The following is a 17,287-nucleotide window of genomic DNA, read 5'->3' on the forward strand; positions in this document are numbered from 1 at the left end:
CCACGTGACTTTACATTTGGATGACGTCACATCCGCAGAAAATAACAATAAGGAAGTGAATCGAGGAACTCGGAGGTGCAAAATGCTGCGTCCAATACGTCAATGTATTAAACGCAGTTTCTGACTGGCAGCGGGGGTGCAGTAAGATACTGCAGTGATTTTTATCACTCGACGGTGAGTCAGTTGTAACGGTTGATGCCATCTTAGTGTATGAAATGCATGCTAGCTCCAAAGCTAAACGGCTGTCCGATGTGTAACAAGTATCTGCGTCATTGTGTTAATTCTTGAGCGTTTGGCGTCATTTTACAGCCATAGCAACACTTTGTATAGTGTTCGTTGGGTTTATTTTAAAAGACAAGAATATATACATCTTATTTTTTCATCTTATTTTCTCTTTTTCACACGTCCTCTTGCAGCGTAACAATGGAGGGTTCCAAGTCGTCCAGTACAACCATGCAGGTCAGCTTCGTGTGCCAGCGATGCTGCCAGCCGCTCAAACTGGACACGTCCTTCAACGTCCTCGATCGGGTCACGATTCATGAACTGATCGGTATGTATTAGATCGAGCTGTGTCGTTGGGTCACATCGCGGTGTCCGTCACTCGGAACCGAACTCTGCTGTGCTTTATTTCCTCAGCTCCGTTGGTCACGGTGACCCCGAGCAAGCAGACGGACAGCGCTGAGGGGGAGGCAGCGCCTGAGGTCAGTGCTGCAGAGAACAGCTTTAAGCTCGCTGTACAACTCAGTGAATCCTGCTATGGTGACTATGAACACCTGCTGTACACCATCACCCCTGAGCAGCTGCTTGTTTATTTTGTAGGAGACGTTTGTAGAAGGCAAACAAGATGGGGTGTCACGGAAGTACATCCCTCCTGCACGGTGAGCGCGCCTGTTTGAAATGGAGCAAAAAAAATACAAATATATGATAGACACTGGTGCTGAAAATTGCTGATTCTCAATCTGCAGGATGATGTCAACAGAGAGCGCTAACAGCTTCACACTGATCGGAGAAGCATCTGACTCCATGGAAAATCTGAGTCGCAGACTGAAGGTAGTTTCAGTGTCTACAACATTTATTTCTGCTGACTGACTTACTCAGAAGCGTCCTTGTGGCACGATCACAGCAAGTGTTGAATTTGTCTCCGTATGTCTTTTGCGCCCAGGTGACCAGTGACCTGTTTGACATCATGTCAGGCCAGACGGACGTGGACCACCCGCTGTGTGAGGAATGCACCGACACGCTTCTGGACCACCTGGACACGCAGCTCAACATCACTGAGAACGAGTGCCAAAATTACAAGTGCGTCGTCATCAAGTCCCTGTTGCTGTCACTCGCCGCAAAAATCAAACTGAGTGCATGTTTTTCTTTTTCTTTTTAAAAAAATACAATATATGTGTATGTATGTGTGTATATATATATGTGTGTCTGTGTGTGTGTTCACAGGCAGTGTCTGGAGCTGCTGTCCAATCTTCAGGTGGAGGAAGAGGAGACCCTGCTGGCAGAGCTGCAGCAGCTGAACGAGGAGGAGGAGGCTCTGGTGAAGGAGCTGGAAGCTGTGGAGGAGCAGCGGGCTGCTGTGGCCCAGGACCTGACCCAGTGCAGAATCCACTCTCAGCAGCTGGACACAGAGGAGCTACAGTGAGTGGCCTCCTCCCACAGCTTACAGTGTAACAGCAGAATAGAACTTCATTGCTTCCCATGGAGACTAACAGTCTTGTCATATTTCATTGCTGCCGATGTCTGCACAAAGGTACCAGAAGGAGTACAGCGAGTTCAAAAGGCAGCAGCTGGAGCTGGACGATGAGCTGAAGAGTGTCGACAACCAGATGCGTTACTGCCAGATTCAACTGGACCGCCTGAAGAAGACTAACGTCTTCAATGCCACGTTCCACATCTGGTACACAAGACACATTGTTGGGAGACGCCTTCATATAGGACCACCTGTGCCTTTTGATTCACAATCTGATGTCATTTTTCTTTCTGATCAGGCACAGCGGCCAGTTTGGAACCATCAACAACTTCCGGCTGGGTCGACTCCCCAGTGTCCCCGTGGAGTGGAACGAGATCAACGCTGCCTGGGGCCAGACGGTGCTGCTACTGCACGCACTCGCCAACAAGATGGGGCTGCACTTCCAAAGGTGCGCACACACTCAGTCACTCACTCACTCTACGTTACATTTTTGTTAAGCACAGTGTTTCTGCTGGGCTATTTTCCAGGAGGGATAGCAGACACCAGAGGGAAAAAAAACACTGGTAGACATGGTGCTGATACTTTAAGTTTTGATTGCATTATTTGATCATTTTGAAAGTGAGCTGCAATGACACGGGCATAGAATTTGATAAATATAAACAAAACACATATCTCAAATTTGCAACACTCTTTTCTGTTCAGGTATCGTCTGGTCCCGTATGGAAACCACTCCTACCTGGAGTCGCTGACGGATAAGTCGAAGGTAATCTACATCGGCTCATCTCGCACTCAGCCCACCTCTCATCGTTTGAGCTCCAGCTTCCTTCACCTCGACTTTTTCTCTTCACTGTTTCCCTCTCCCTCTCTCTCTCTCTCTCTCTCTCTCTCTCTCTCTCTCTCTCTCTCTCTCTCTCTCTCTGTCTCACAGGAACTTCCTCTGTACTGCTCGGGTGGCTTGAGGTTCTTCTGGGACAATAAGTTTGACCACGCCATGGTGGCCTTCCTGGACTGCGTCCAGCAGTTTAAGGAGGAGGTGGAGAAAGGAGACACTGGATTCTGCCTTCCATACAGGTCAGACAACCAAGATGACACACACACACGTTTTTCCTCGCCCACCAGGGCATCGTCAGCTGCATAAGTCGCTGATGTGTACTTTAACCGAAATTAAAGGCAAATTTTAGTTGGAGTCAAGCTGAATGGGCTGGAATAGGATCCTCTTTGATTACACTGCAGTGGAACATAAGCGCTATTTTTAATGTGTGAGTTGTGAACCTCTTGTTTGTTTTTTTTAATGCCCAGTTGTATCATGAACTTTTAAGTCCGCTGTACCTCAGAGAGTCATTGTGTCCACTGAAAAATGCTGACACACACACTGGACCTCGGAGTTCCCATAAAGGGACCTGCAGATGAACTTTACCTTTGCTGCATCCTGTTTTTCTCCATCCCAAATATTTTTTGACTGTTCCATGCCCAGAACACTTAACCTATTTGACCTTTAGATTGAAATGAAGCACAAACGGTTGATTTGGTTTTGCTGATGACCATTGAAAACCTTTGAAAAACATTTTGAGGAGCGTGAACTCTGACCAGACTCCATGTCATCACTTTAACCCCCACCAGGATGGACGTGGAGAAGGGCAAGATCGAAGACACGGGTGGCAGCGGCGGCTCGTACTCCATTAAAACCCAGTTCAACTCGGAGGAGCAGTGGACCAAGGCGCTCAAGTTCATGCTCACCAACCTGAAGTGGGGACTGGCCTGGGTCACCTCGCAGTTCTACAACAGATAAACCTGCTGCTACACAACACAGTTGCCGCTGGAGTCTCAACTGGACGCCTGTCCATCGGGAAGAGGAATGTTTAATCCGTTTTACTTTAGAAAAGTTCTTTTTTTTTTTTTTTTCCCCTATTTTCAGTAAAAAGGCAAATTGCACGGTGCAGTTTGGACTCGCTGGAGGAAGACTTGTGAAAGCAAGCAACACAAACCACGTTTACCGTTGACTTTTTCAATTAACTGCCTCACTAATTAACATCTGGCTCATCGGAAGACTTGACTTTTGTTTGAAGACGGTGAAACCTTCGAAACAAGAACGTAGCTTCAAAAGAAATTGCAAATTCGCTCTCACCTGTCTGAAGACAACGTCCCTCTCAGTTCTACTGCACAGCAGGCAGAATCTTACTGGCCTGAGCAAGAGAACTAACACGTTTATGCTGTTAGAATTTGATAGTTCAGCATTGTCAGTATTTCTTTGACCACAGATGGAGTTATAAAGTTAAGTTTTATGGAGTTTAACAGTTAACCTCATGCATTAAAACTACATTAAAACTGACTGTGCAGCGTCTCATCCATCCGTCTGTCCTGCCCAGAGTCTACTGATGGGGAAAACTCCTCATCTCACCCTGGTTTATGAAAAGGTTTAAGATGCAATAGAGTTTTTTTTTTTTGTGTGTGTGTGTGTGTGTGTATATACGGAAGCACATTGGTGCCACTGTAGAAAGAAACAGGGCTCAGTATCATGTTATAACATGAACCTATCACAATATTTTTTGATAATTTTGACATAAAAATGTTAATCACGTTTTATCGTGAAATAACGTGAAAACAATCACAAAATAACATTTTCATGTTATAACCTGAAACTTTCACAAAATAACATGAAAATGATCATGTAAAAACGTGATAGTTTCATGTTTTATCGTCATACTAGGGTGGCAGCAATCTGCAGTTCTATGAATAGAATGATACCCGAGCTCACTAAAAGTTATTTTTCTTTTTAAAGTGGTTTTAATAATTATTTCTGTTCAATCTGCAATCTCATCACAACACAAACTCTGTCAGTTCCCCCATAAGGTTAAAAAAAAAAAATCATTACAGGGGTTAATTTCATGGAAAAATATGGACTTAACAATTAAAATTATAGCTGATTTCCAGTTATCCAGTATGTAAAATAGGCCAACACCAGTTTCTCCATCCAGCATCAGCCCTCTTCTGGGAAAAAGTCACTTCTTTCACCTTTGGTCATCTTGTCGTTCCTCGATACTTTAAGGATCCCTTCCTTAAAAGTCCCGGGTTCAAACCTTCAGGGATGCATGTGAAAGTGACCACTCCTCTGCCGAAAAAAAATAGATTTTTTTTTTTGTAATAGATGTTGCATTTCAAGCAAAACGCAATGACAATTTCATTAATGCTTCTAAACCTCCCATACAGCCCAGGCAGGCGATCTTCCACGCTTGGGGAAAAGCACTCAGCCCGGCATTTGTGCAATTAAGTTTAGGTGCCTTTGTACTATTTATCATGTAGAAAAGCCCCTTTGAAATGAGCCAAAGTTTCTCGCATTTAGTGCATGCAAATGGGCAAATCTTTGGGTTCTACAGAGCCCACAGCTACAGGATGGCCCTTCATTTTTTTTTTTTGTAAGTTTTATTTTTTAAAACCACAGGGACGATGGCGGTGGGCATAACTGCTACGCGTCTGCGCCATCTTCCACCGTTTTGGTTCAAGTCACACTTTCCTGACAACCCCGTCCCCCAACCCCTCTCCACCACCGCAGCCTGTTGTGTTCTCGAGTGGTCGAGAGAGAGAGAGAGACAGAGAGAGAGAGAGAGAGAGAGAGAGCAAAAAGGAGGATTCCCGTGTGTGTGGTGCGTCTCCCCGCGAGGCCTCGTGTCGTGTCTGCGCCGGAGTTCCATCTTCCAGCTTCTTCCGGCCGCTTTCAGACGGAGGCACTGTTGTAGCTGGAGGTGGAGGGGTGTGGGTGGGGGTGGGTAGGGGCAGGGGGCGGGGCCAGAGCAGCACTGCTGCCCAGCGCTTTTCGGATGTGAGGCATCAGGAAGGGGTCGCTGGCCAACTGCAGCACGTCCACGCGGTCCTCCTTGTGATAAGCCAGGCAACGTCGAATGAAGGCCTACAGCAGGAAGGGGGAAAGAAGTCATGCGTAACTTCCGGGATGCTTGTTTGTGCTTGCTGTGTTTCCTCGATGGCTGAGGAAAATGAGAGACCCACCTTTGCATCTGTTGTGACTACAGGTTTCGGGGGGAACTGCACCTCGGTTGCTTTTAAAATAGTGTTTTCTTGAAGAATGTCCTGCTGCGACTGATTATGTCCAAACGGCTGGAAGACAGAAGAGGGAGATGTCAAGGATGCAGTCACGGCACAATTTGGCCAAAAACCCACAACTTCAGCAGAGATGTGTAGACAGCATTTAGTGAAGAACAATTGTACTGTCAAAAAAAAAAAAAAATGCAGACAATGGCTCTAATCCAGGGGTGTCAAACTCAGATGCATAGTGGGGCAAATTTTAAAGTTTGGACAAAGTCGTGAGCCAACATTGTTATTTATTGAGAAAAAAATTCTTCCTCCAGATGTAACAGTGAACCTTTTTATATGGACCCCAACAAGTTTTGCTGCACCCTCAATATGGAACAAGCAAAGCGTAATACTTTACAATAAAAAATAAAAACCTAATATTGCACACATACAAAATCAAATTTCAAATAAAATAAGTAAAATGTTTAATTTGGAGCAATCTGATTTAAATTTCAACAGTAACCTTGTTCCATGGGCTGATAATAAAATAGAAAATAAAATAGCAATGAAACAATTCAGTCATTATATCCTTCAATGATACCGGCGGGCCAGCAGCTTCAGCAGTGATTGTGTATTGCCCTGCCCTTTTTCATCCTCGTCGTTACTTAACACTGGGAAGTCAAACAAATTTCTGCACGTTAGATTTGCAAAACTCTGCCCTGCTTTGCCAGCTGCAGTGTCGGTCGCTTTGACTAAACGTCAACAACAGAGCTGAACGCAAAGGATGATGGGTAAACACGGGCAACAGGAAAGTGTAGCAACAACACTTTTCACAGTTAGCACACATCTCCGTCCTGATGGAACAATATGACGCACATGATGAATGATGACGATGAACATAATTACAATAAATGGTGTTGGTTACCTTGCGTCCATATAAGCACTGATAAAAGATGACGCCCACAGACCAAACATCCACCTTGTTGGATATTTTGGGAGGCCCCTTGCCCATAACAAAACACTCAGGAGGCAGGTACCTGCAAAACACAGCACCAGCACCAGGGTGAAGCCTCCGCTTTTAAAAACCTTCAACTCCTCACGAGCAAAAGGTACGAGCTGTGTGTACCAGTAGGTCCCTGCCCCCTGCGAGGTCAGCTCCATGCCCTCCGCAGGGTTGTAGCTGTCGTCATCCATGATCTTGGACAGGCCGAAGTCAGTGATCCTGATCTCTCCACAGGCTGTGCCGTTAACCAACAGGATGTTTCCTGAAGAAAAACACAATGCTATGAGCGCCAAGAGGCTCTCTTCTCTCAGCGCAGCATCACCCTGTTCAGCAGCCAGAGGTGGGCCGGCACTGGGAGCCTACCAGGCTTGAGGTCGTAGTGGATGATGGGCGGGTGAATCTGGTTGAGGTACTTGAGAGCGTTGACGATCTGCATGACGATGGAGCGACCCTCCTTCTCGCTCATCAGCTTATTCTGCTTCAGGTAGAAATCCAAGTCGTTGCCTTCGCAGTACTCCAGCACAGTGCAGAAGCTGCCAGGGGTGAGAGCGGATCAGATTAAAAAAAAAATTAAAAAAATGTGAGGAACACTTTAAATATTGAAGCTGTTTATTTTAGACTTGGTTACACAAAAGATTGAAATACTTGATCTACAAGGGTTTTTTCAACAGGGGCTTTTCAGACATTTTATCTTTATCCTGGACTCATCCACTAGTGACCAACTACTTCACTTTAAAGATCTCTGATAAAACAGCATATTTAGCCCACTGTTTACAGTCTTCTAATAACACTGGCTTCTGGCATCCAGTCAAAACTGATACAAAAAAATAAGACAGCTGCAAAAGCAGTTTCCAGCCAATTTCCAGAGCTGCATATTTTATCACACAGTTTGTCAAAAGTAATGAACTTCTCTTATTTGTAAGGGTGTCTGCTAACAGGCTAAGGCACACAATGGACTGAAATTGAAGTGAATTCTTCTGAATTCCGCATGATGTGACTTTTCATTCTAAACGACATGGGATTCATGCAGATAGGTAAACTTACGAGTCTGTGTCGAGTGAGAAATAGTCATAGAGTTTGACTATTCTAGGATGGTCAAGTTCTTTGTGGATTCTGTATTCTCTGCAGGCATGTCTGGGGGGAAAAAATATTAAATGTTCATTACAGATGCCACAGATTGAAGCATTTCAAATGGGGGCAAAGGAAGGAGGTTTGCTCATACTTGTGGTAATTCTGCTTCTTCTCCTCCCTCCAGTTCTTGTTGAGCTGATGGATTTTAATGGCCACATACCTCAACTCCGTTATGTCAAAAGCCTGAAAAACAAACAAGAAAAAAAATGTCACCAAAAAGCCAAAATCCAACAACGTGCATCTTTTACTGCGAGGATTTCTACCTTATAAACTTCACTAAACCCTCCTCTTCCAAGTAAATGTAACAGCAGATATCGGTCGTTCAGCGTGGGATGGTCTTTGAATCTGGAGATGAAGAAAAATGTCAATTTAGTTTGTGTTGTCGAATCAAAAGCCGAGCAGGGACTTGTGCTGCGCTGCAGTGATGCTTACTGAGAGTTGTCTTCATTGTGGATTCTCTTCAGCTCCCGAATGTGCAAGTTTCTGACGCGCTCCAAATGCTCCAGTTCCGCCTGGATCTCTGCTTCCTCCTGCACCGGAGCACAGAAAGCTACCATTTACCAAAACTTTTGCTAAACTTTATCGGCAGCAGTGCAAACCCTCCTCCAGGAGGTCAGCTGGTACCTTTTTGAGATGACCGATGCGAAGCTTGAAGATCTCCTCCTGCTCGTGATATTCTGCCAGTGACAACCTGCATGAGGCAAAGTAGCAGCCAATTATGAAGTAAACTCTTCATATATTTAAAACGGGTACAATTTAAACAAAAAAATAACAAATAAAGTTAACATTTAGATTTTATTCAAACACCTCTGAGCCAAATTGCTTTTGTAATTTTGGGCTATTCAAACAAAACTTCTTACGCTTCGCTCTCCTGGCTGTTATTCCTGCTCTTGCGTTTGTTCTGCTCCAGGCTGGGCGGCGGCGGCATCGCGGGAGGTTTCCTCTTCCCCAGCAGCTTCCTCTGCCTCTCGATCTCCTCCCGCTGCGAATTGACTCGCTCCTGCTGCCTGCGACGGGCAAAACGAACAAGCTGGCACCATCGTTCCACACATGCAACATTGACAGAAGTGCGTGCGTCGTTGGGCCTGCTGACTTGATGAGGTTCTGGAAGGCGTATCCATCCGTCCACTGCTCCGTGAAGGAGGCCCCGTGCCGCACGGTGGTGAAGTGGCCCAGGCGCAGGCGGTCGTGCATGCTTTTGTCCCTGCAAGCCATCTTCTCCTGCTTCGACTGCAGAAACAGCCATTTTAGAGCATTTCAAAAGAAGCACATCATAAGAAAAGAGAGAGAATCCACCACCAATGACTCAATGGACGCTGTATTTAACCAACACTAGCCGAGTGCTGAGACGCATGAAACAGAAATAAAACAGTCCCTCCGCGTCTGCTTCACGCACCTTCTCCACGAGGAGCTTCTTGCTCATGGTCACGCACTTGCTGAGCCGCTCCTTGTAGCGCTCCAGCATCTTCTGCTGCTCGTCCACCTGCCGCCTCAAGTCGCAGTTTGCCTGTGACAAACACACACATCATCACTACTTGTTCTGCTCAGAAAAAAAAAAAAGTTTCAACATTCAACATCCACATTCAATCGCTGTTACGGCAACAGCTGGGTTACCAGACACTGGCATCAAATGTAAGGATGCAGTCTGTTGTGACAAGCGTCAGGACCCCAACTCATCTATTTATTGTCAGAAATAACCTTCATCTCGGTGTGTCGTTAATCACCGCTCGTCCACTCAAACTATAAAGTGTCTCAAAAGAGGTTTATTGGATGATCATCATCTCACCATTTAAGTTGTAATGAATTTTGTTTAAATTATCCTTATATTGCAAACTCATTTTTGGTTCCCTTGTTGTGTTAATTTTGTAGGGAGACAAATGTGGAGAAATGTGTTTTCTCCACATTTCCAACTATAAAAAAAATATCAATACAAAGATTTAAAATGATCTTTCTGACAGTGTGAAATATAGGTTTGGAGAGACGCACTCCGCTACAACTGAAGTGTGTGTGTTGTGGCAGCCCCACGTCTACCTGAACAGTCTTCACTCACCCTCAGCAGGTCGTCTATCCTTCCCTCTTTCTTCTCCAGGTCAGAGTTCTTGTCTTTCTCCAGTGCCGTTAGTTTCAGCAGAGTCAGGTCTGTCTGAGAGTCAGAGAGAAGCAACAGCATGCCAACAGTTAACACCACATCATCTACAGTACAAAAACACACACAACAGACATTGACACCATCACTTCAAATCTGTCAGTCGTAGATGCTGATGTCGGGCTTGTAAGGGTTGGATTCAAAGTATTGACCTTTGGGCTTTAGTGTAATTGTAAAGGCCTGACTGAACAGATTTTGTGATATTTGCCAGATTTGCATTGTTTAGTCGGCAGAGCTGATCGCAGCCTTTGACCTCCCATTATTCCTCATGGTGGCCAGCTGTTGAGAATTATCATGAGACAGTCATTTACCTGGATGGCTTTGTGTGAGCAGGAGTACGCCGGGGTCGTCTTCAGGGAGCTGCAGGACGACGAGTCGGTGTAGGCCGACAGTGGACTGCTGTGAGGAAACTGTGGCGGCAGCAGAGACAAACATGAGGACGCACGTTTACAGAGAATGGGATGTGATTCCCCCGCCACCCACAAAATGTGTAATAAAAGTATGTCAACTTTTTTTTTTTTTTTTTTTGGGGGGGGGGGTGAAAAAGTCTCAACATAATGTCTAAACACCTTCCTACACACACACACACACACACACACACACACACCACACCACACACACACACACACACACACACACACACACACACACACACACACACACACACACACACACACACACACACACACACACACACACACACACACACACACACACACACACACACACTCCTGGAACCAATTAACAGCTGCACACTCATCTGTCTTGTTGTAACCGCGTCCATAAACACACTCTTTGATTGATTATAAGCAAACCAGGGGATGAGCGTTGCTTCGAACAAACACAGACAAAAGTAGAAGAACGCCAAGAAGACTTGGAAGGTGCGAGAGTTTGAAGTAGCAGCAAAACGCCGGCGGGAAGACAGACGAGGCGCAGTGGGAGAGGAGGCCGCCGCTCACCAGAGGGTTCGACAGCGAGTGCTGCGGAGAGGAGCGCACCAACACCGGGACGCCTCGGCCAGGGCTGGTGCCAGAGCCACTGCTGCCAACAAACTAGTCCCGAGACAGCGGAGACGAGGGACAGAGAGAAGAAACAACGAGTGGTTACCGAGGAAGAATCCAACGCAGGTGGAGACACAGCCAGACAGAAGAGGTGCAACACAGCAAAGTGGTTAAAAGGTGCCGAGCAAGAATGACAAACATGCAAAGTCTTTATGGTCAGTGCTTATAGTGTGTGCTCACCTCATAATAATCATTTATTTTCTGTACTCTCGTCTTGCCTGAAGTGTAACAGGGGGGAGAGAGAGAGAGAGAGAGAGAGAGAGAGAGAGAGAGTTTAGCACGTGTGAACAGAATCCCATTGAGACACTGGACAAAAGAGGTGGCCAAGAAACTGTCCTGCTGCACCCAAGGATGTGAACACACAACACCTTGATTTACCTCGAACCACTGACACACACAAGCGCGTGTGTGTCAGCGCATTACAGTTTTTCACAAAATAAAGGCGATATTTCTAAAAATTTCGACAAAGTACATTGGGTGATTTACAGGCGTTTCCATTGAATGGTGTGAAGCGCATAAGTTTAATTCTCGTAACATCTCTTCCCGCAAGACCCCACTTTGAGGAGGATGGAGGTTTCTTTTGCGATCTACCTCTACATGGATACGTCTGAAAAGCCACCTCATGAGAGCGTCAAAACCCTTTGGCCATATTTGAGAGTTCCTAGTCAGAGCTGTGGAGTTTCCATGAAGTTTCATTTTTTGTGTAAATATAATTTCAGAAAAGTTGGAAACAGCGAAATATGAAGAAAGGACAACTCCAATTCTCCAAAGACGTTTACGTACACATTTTGGTCATTTTGGGAACAGAGCTAATGTTCAAATGTTGGATGGAAACGAGGTTGCGGAATAAACCCCAACGCGGCAACCATTCAGTTCACGTGATCCTTGAGCTGTTTCTCTAACAGGTGTCGAGATATTAATGAATATGACAGTGTGTCTTCGTCCAACAGCAGCGTTCCTCATGGGCCAGCTGACCTACAAGAATAATTACAACTTGGCCAAATGTCAGTGATTGCAGGCATCCCACTTCTCCTTTATTCTTCTGCTGCTACTTTTGTTCACCTCTGCTTCTACCCACGGCACTGTATCTCCGTCCTGTGAGGCCCCGATGCTTCTAATAGCCTCAATTATTCGTACCAAGTCACTCTTAAAGACATGTTTTTTTTTTCTTGAAGCAATCTCTAAAAAGCCTGCTTAAAATCTACATCACAGTGTGAGTTTCACGATTCTGTAAAGTTAAGCAAAGCCATTGCAATTGATGATAAACAGCACAGCAGGTGCCATTTTGATGTTACTGCATCTGCAGCCAGTAAATCTGAGGAACCGGTCAGACACCCACATCTTTTCATTGCCTCGCACATGTACCAACGAGGCAGTTAAGGTGAAGGAGGCCGTTTCAAGCAAAAGGAATGGGAGGGGCTTAAATTAAGTCCTTTTCTGGCCAATGAGAGCTCAAGACTTGGCTCACCTTGACTATTGCTGTCATAGACGTCTCCTTTTCTCTTCCTGCTCCTCTGCTCAGTGGCTCTCTTCTCTGGCGTCTGACGTCAGCAACAAAAAGAGCCTGTTTTATATGCATCCATATGCATGCAAACCATTTGTTTCCACTTCGTCCCTTTCAACTGACCTCCAGCTCCTTGTCACTGAGTGAACCCGCGCTGCACAGTGACTGGTTGGATGATTCACTGTTGGCTGAACTCTGGAAAGCAGAACAGTCAGTCAGTCATGGGATACACAGACAGAAATACCTACGAGTAGATTGTAACTCACAGTTTAAACGGCATTAAGAGGAGAACGTTAAAAATGTATACTGACTCATCATTTGTATATTTACAGGGAAACTCAAATAAAATGGCAATCAGTCATAAAAACATATTCAAAATAAATCATATGGTTTATGTGTATGAAATGTATTTTATGCAAATAGTTGACGCAGCTTTAAACTTGACAGTAGAGAAGTGAGCTTGAATTAAGGAATATGAGGACAATATTCACAACGTGTTAAGACTTGCTCTATTCATCTGATGATGCTCAGCTGGGTTTGTAGAATCAATGTTGTGCATGTATATTATGCACGAAGCCTGCAGCCTGGTGAGGTCAAAGAGAAACAGCAGGCTAATTAGAGCTGCAGGCAAACGCTTCCAATGGCTGCTTGCTTGCTTTCTGCAGCCCAAGGTCACATGAAGAGTATATTTTATTCCAGGAAGAGACAAATGCATTCACTGTGATGCACTGCAAGGCACCTCCATCCTTGCAACCCAAATGCAGTTGCAAAGCGGCCCTGAAATTCAATGTCAGGGGACAAGAAAGGGCTGAGCATAAATGACAGTGGTTGCGTTCTTGAAGGCTGATGTTTTCTCAGATGTGTATGGGACACGCTGTGATAGCCAGGGCAGGGCTGCGGCACAGCACACTGCCGAGGCTGTGAGCTTCAGCTGCAGTGCCATTTCAGTGCAACTATACTGGTCTTCGCTGAAACAAAGAGCTGCTGGCCAGCTCCTGTGTCAGCCAAGACAGAGCTCCTCTTGTTTTAGCTTCAGTTCAGTGAGACAGGATCGCCCCACTGAGAAAACTAGACACAGAGAAGATCAGTCTATAATGGAAAACAGAGTTAAATGCTGTCTCGGGCTGCCTCGACAGACAGACAGAACTAAATGACTGCTGCTCTTTCCGCACTGACATACCTGCATCTGACTAGAATGTTGCACACTAATGTTTTCCTACAAATAAACCCAATAAATATTACATTTAAAAGGCACTTAGAAGAGGATAACCTTGGTGACACCAACTCCAGTGAAGCGAGCTTCAAGCAGTTCCTGCCTGCGTGGGTCCAGGCTCAGAGCCTGACTGTGAAGTCCTTCCATCATTTCTGGAAACAAGAGAAAAAAAAGACATTGCATTACAGTCATACTCAGGAAGATGTTTGTCTTCCTGAGTAGGAAGACAAATATCAGACGCAAGCAAACAAACCAAAAAAAAAGGCCAGGTTTTAATAGATGCTAGAATTAAAAAAAAATAAATACAAGTGATTGAGGTAAAAGTGCTGTGCAACAATCCAACAGACACACAAAAAAAACAACTCCCAAACTGCATGCACGAGAAAGCAGGTATTAAATAAAAAGAATAAACTGTTAACAAGATTGATAATGCATGGTGTGATTTAAGTCTTGGGGGAACGCATATCTAATGTGGAGGTGGAGAAGTATTTGTCAGATTCTGGTGCATATATTCAAAGTAAAACTAAGCCCTATTAGGAAAAGACACTATTATTTCAATGCCCATTTTAGTGGTGGGATTCGAGGGGCCCAAAAATAATCTCTAATCAAATCCTCGCCTGCTGCTCAGATTGTCATTAGAACCATGTAAAATGGCAGGACGAACACTCCTTGTATCCTCCTTAAAAATAATGTTGCTTAAAATACAAGTATTATTATTATTATTATTATTTACAAAGGACCAAGCAATTGGCCTAACAACATAAATACAAATACAACGAAAACAACAATTAAAAACAAATCAATCAATTTCAAATTCGCGTTCATCCGGCTGACAATATTTATCAAATTTCCTACCATGCATATCAAAACAATGCTGACAAAGCTAACGTGGCACGTCGGATCATTTCAAACTCGCAAGATTTTCGATTGTTTGAATCGAACTTAAGCTTTTTAGCTGGGACGTTTTTGATGACAACGAGTGCAGTAACCTTTACAATGGTGATTAAAAAAAAAAAAAAAGGTGTTGCACACACCTAGCCTTAGTTAATGCTAACTAGCTCACCCATGCCACTGATAAGGTTGAGTTGTACTTCTTCTTCTTTTTAACATTCTCGATCGTTTCAATGGACCAAGAGGGCATATTTTCTACTCCTTATTGATAGTTTTAACTTGCCAGTATGGTTTACAATCACATTGACCAACACATACAGCGTTACTCGCCTGCAAAGCTAAAGCACCAGGTCCCAACGAGCTAATGCTAAGCTACAGAGCTAAGGCTAACATCAGCCGTCTCACCTGGAGAACCTTGTGAGTTTTCACAGCCAATCAATCCCAGAAACGGCGGTGTCCGTCCATCCGAATGGGAGGCCAAACTCTTTCACAGCCCAGAGTCACGCACACACATCAAATAAAGTCGCCCGAAGTGACGTGTCCATTTACAATTCTTTCGAATTTGAGGGAAGACATTGGCTAGCTTTAGCCGCTGCTAGCTGGGGATAGCGGCGCCGCTGGCTCCCGTTGGTGTCATCCGGACAGGAGGCCCTGATCCTCGGGGTTTTCCTCGTCCGTCTCGGTGCCACCGTGAGGGCAAAAAAAACAAACCCGGAGCTGTCACTTGCTCAGAAGGCTCTGTATGAGTGCTGTCACATTTCTGCTTCACTCGGGTCTGTCTGTTGTCATTATCGAGCGGTGTATCGTTCACTCACACCGCCAGGAGAAGGTCAGCCACCTTGTTAGAGTCCATTGTTTGTTGCTTAATAAAGGATCATTACCCCCTGCAGCAGCAGGGCCGAACGGGGCTCCAGGGAGCGCTTAATGTGATGCTTCCCATGCGCTTGTTTAAGTGATAGTGTCAGCTCGCTCCTGCGGCCAGAACCACACCGACAGCGGTGTGGCTGATTAGAACCGTTTACCAGGCTTAGCGGGTCTACTGTCCGAGGGCCCCAGAGTTCGTGGTACCGCTTGAAATTCCTGATTTATTAGTTTTTTTACCTTTTGTCGCCCCGGGCGGAGGTTTGGATGGGGGGTGGGGGTCGGGGGGATGTAATTATAAGTAACGCATCTCTTCATTCACTATCGCAATCATTTTACATATACACATCCCTGCTCAAAGATTAGGTTATTAATGTAATTATTTTATTATTTTAAAATTCGAGATCAATATATACTGTATATTTGAACTTTCCAAGACTTAAGCTCCTTCCTGTGGTGATTGTACGTGTCGTGTACTGCGTTCATACTTTTAGGTTCCTTTAAACTTTAAAAAATAAATAAATAAATAAATAAATAAATAAATAAATAAATAAAAGTTCCCTCGGTATTTGCAAATCCATCAAAGGGTTACATTGTACATGTTATACTTTAATTATTTTAATTTCATTTTACTGTTCTCCCACCGCCACCACAGTTTGCCTCCACAAATGTTAAAACGTGAAGTGATTGTGCTCAACCATTGACATGTTGACTCATCTTCATACATTTAATATTAGGAGGGAGTGATATCTGATTGTTTTAACTGCACCACTCGAACTTGATTAGTTCAATGTAGTCAAAAGAAAATCCTCGTCTCTAGTCGCGCTCTTGTCTTGTAGTGATTCCCCAAAGCCAGTAGAGGTCACACTTTCTGGGTGAAAGTTCTCTGATGCCTGACAGGTCAGGCCCTGGGTGGCGGCAAACATACTTTTGCCGTTCAACAGGCTGAATCTATTGATTTATTTAAGTTTTGACTGTGACAAGTTTGTATTTTATCTTGTATGCAAGCACATTTGTACGGAAGCGTATTGCATTCACTTGGCAAAAAATAAATAAATCTGTTTTTCAGTGTAATTATTTCTGTTTTTCTTGCTATTTTTTTTTTTCAGCCCAGTTTTTCGTGCTAATTTTTTTCTGCCCTGTTTTTTGTGCTCATTCTTTTTCCCAGCCCAGTTTTTCGTGTCAATTTTTTTCCATCCTGTTTTTTTATTTTTATTTTGAAATACCGCTAGAAAACAGTAGACGGGTGACTCTAGGCATGGATGTGCTCTACGGTGGTGACACGTAACCATTCTGAATGCACTTCAAATGCATCATTTTGTATCCATGGAGCATGCCATATTTATCCAATTGATCCCGGAGAAACATTGCGATGTCGAGAATATCTGAATGGGCTTTCCTTCTAAACAACCGCAAAGTCCTCAGATGCCTACGTAAAGTTGATAAACTAATTGTAATGCCATCTATGTCACTTAAAGACAGGACTATTTCCCAGTGTCTCAAACCCATGTCAAAATAGAATTTGATTGAACTGAACAAGCTGGCCATGTTTGCTTCCATTATATGTAGCTCTCAATGAAAGAATGGAACTCGGGGAAAATTTGGCGGAAAGAAATTAGCACGAAAAAACAGGGCGGAAAAAAATTAGCACGAAAAACAGACATAATTACACTGAAAAACATTTTTTTTTTAATTTGCCCAGTGAATGCAATACGCTTCCGTACGTTTGAGAAGATGAAGGGGAATATATATACTTTGCTG

The 17,287-nt window shown here is 44.4% G+C and overlaps 2 protein-coding genes across 3 annotated transcripts; one reads left to right on the forward strand and one right to left on the reverse strand.

Moving 5' to 3' along the window:
• The first annotated feature begins 14 nt into the window (after positions 1-14).
• On the forward strand, positions 15-4,019 carry becn1 (beclin 1, autophagy related). The gene is made up of 12 exons (XM_076028113.1): positions 15-174; positions 417-550; positions 637-701; positions 820-878; positions 966-1,050; positions 1,163-1,299; positions 1,444-1,638; positions 1,751-1,897; positions 1,989-2,138; positions 2,393-2,453; positions 2,619-2,761; positions 3,311-4,019. The coding sequence occupies exons 2-12, from the start codon at positions 424-426 to the stop codon at positions 3,477-3,479; spliced, it is 1,338 nt and encodes a 445-aa protein (XP_075884228.1). The 5' UTR covers positions 15-174; positions 417-423; the 3' UTR covers positions 3,480-4,019.
• On the reverse strand, positions 3,596-15,755 carry LOC142889395 (serine/threonine-protein kinase tousled-like 2). Of its 2 annotated transcripts, XM_076028110.1 has the most exons (21): positions 15,071-15,755; positions 13,832-13,926; positions 12,685-12,756; positions 12,526-12,598; positions 11,238-11,275; positions 10,956-11,048; positions 10,308-10,406; positions 9,901-9,993; positions 9,247-9,357; positions 8,944-9,080; positions 8,711-8,857; positions 8,475-8,541; positions 8,283-8,380; positions 8,114-8,195; positions 7,942-8,033; positions 7,764-7,853; positions 7,083-7,252; positions 6,843-6,981; positions 6,642-6,753; positions 5,693-5,800; positions 3,596-5,594 (listed from the first exon to the last, which is right to left on the reverse strand). In XM_076028110.1, exons 2-21 carry the CDS (start codon positions 13,922-13,924, stop codon positions 5,403-5,405), a joined length of 2,106 nt encoding a protein of 701 aa, XP_075884225.1. In that variant the 5' UTR covers positions 13,925-13,926; positions 15,071-15,755; the 3' UTR covers positions 3,596-5,402. The 2 variants fall into 2 exon arrangements, with proteins under 2 accessions (XP_075884225.1, XP_075884226.1); XM_076028111.1 differs by lacking the exon at positions 10,956-11,048 and having other exon boundaries at positions 15,071-15,754.
• Positions 15,756-17,287: the final 1,532 nt, after the last annotated feature.

The sequence above is a fragment of the Nelusetta ayraudi genome, unplaced genomic scaffold, assembly GCF_046127955.1.
Source record: "Nelusetta ayraudi isolate G7.1 ecotype Tasmania unplaced genomic scaffold, CSIRO-AGI_Nayr_v1 ptg000022l, whole genome shotgun sequence".
In the NCBI taxonomy this organism is placed as follows: Eukaryota; Metazoa; Chordata; class Actinopteri; order Tetraodontiformes; family Monacanthidae; genus Nelusetta; species Nelusetta ayraudi.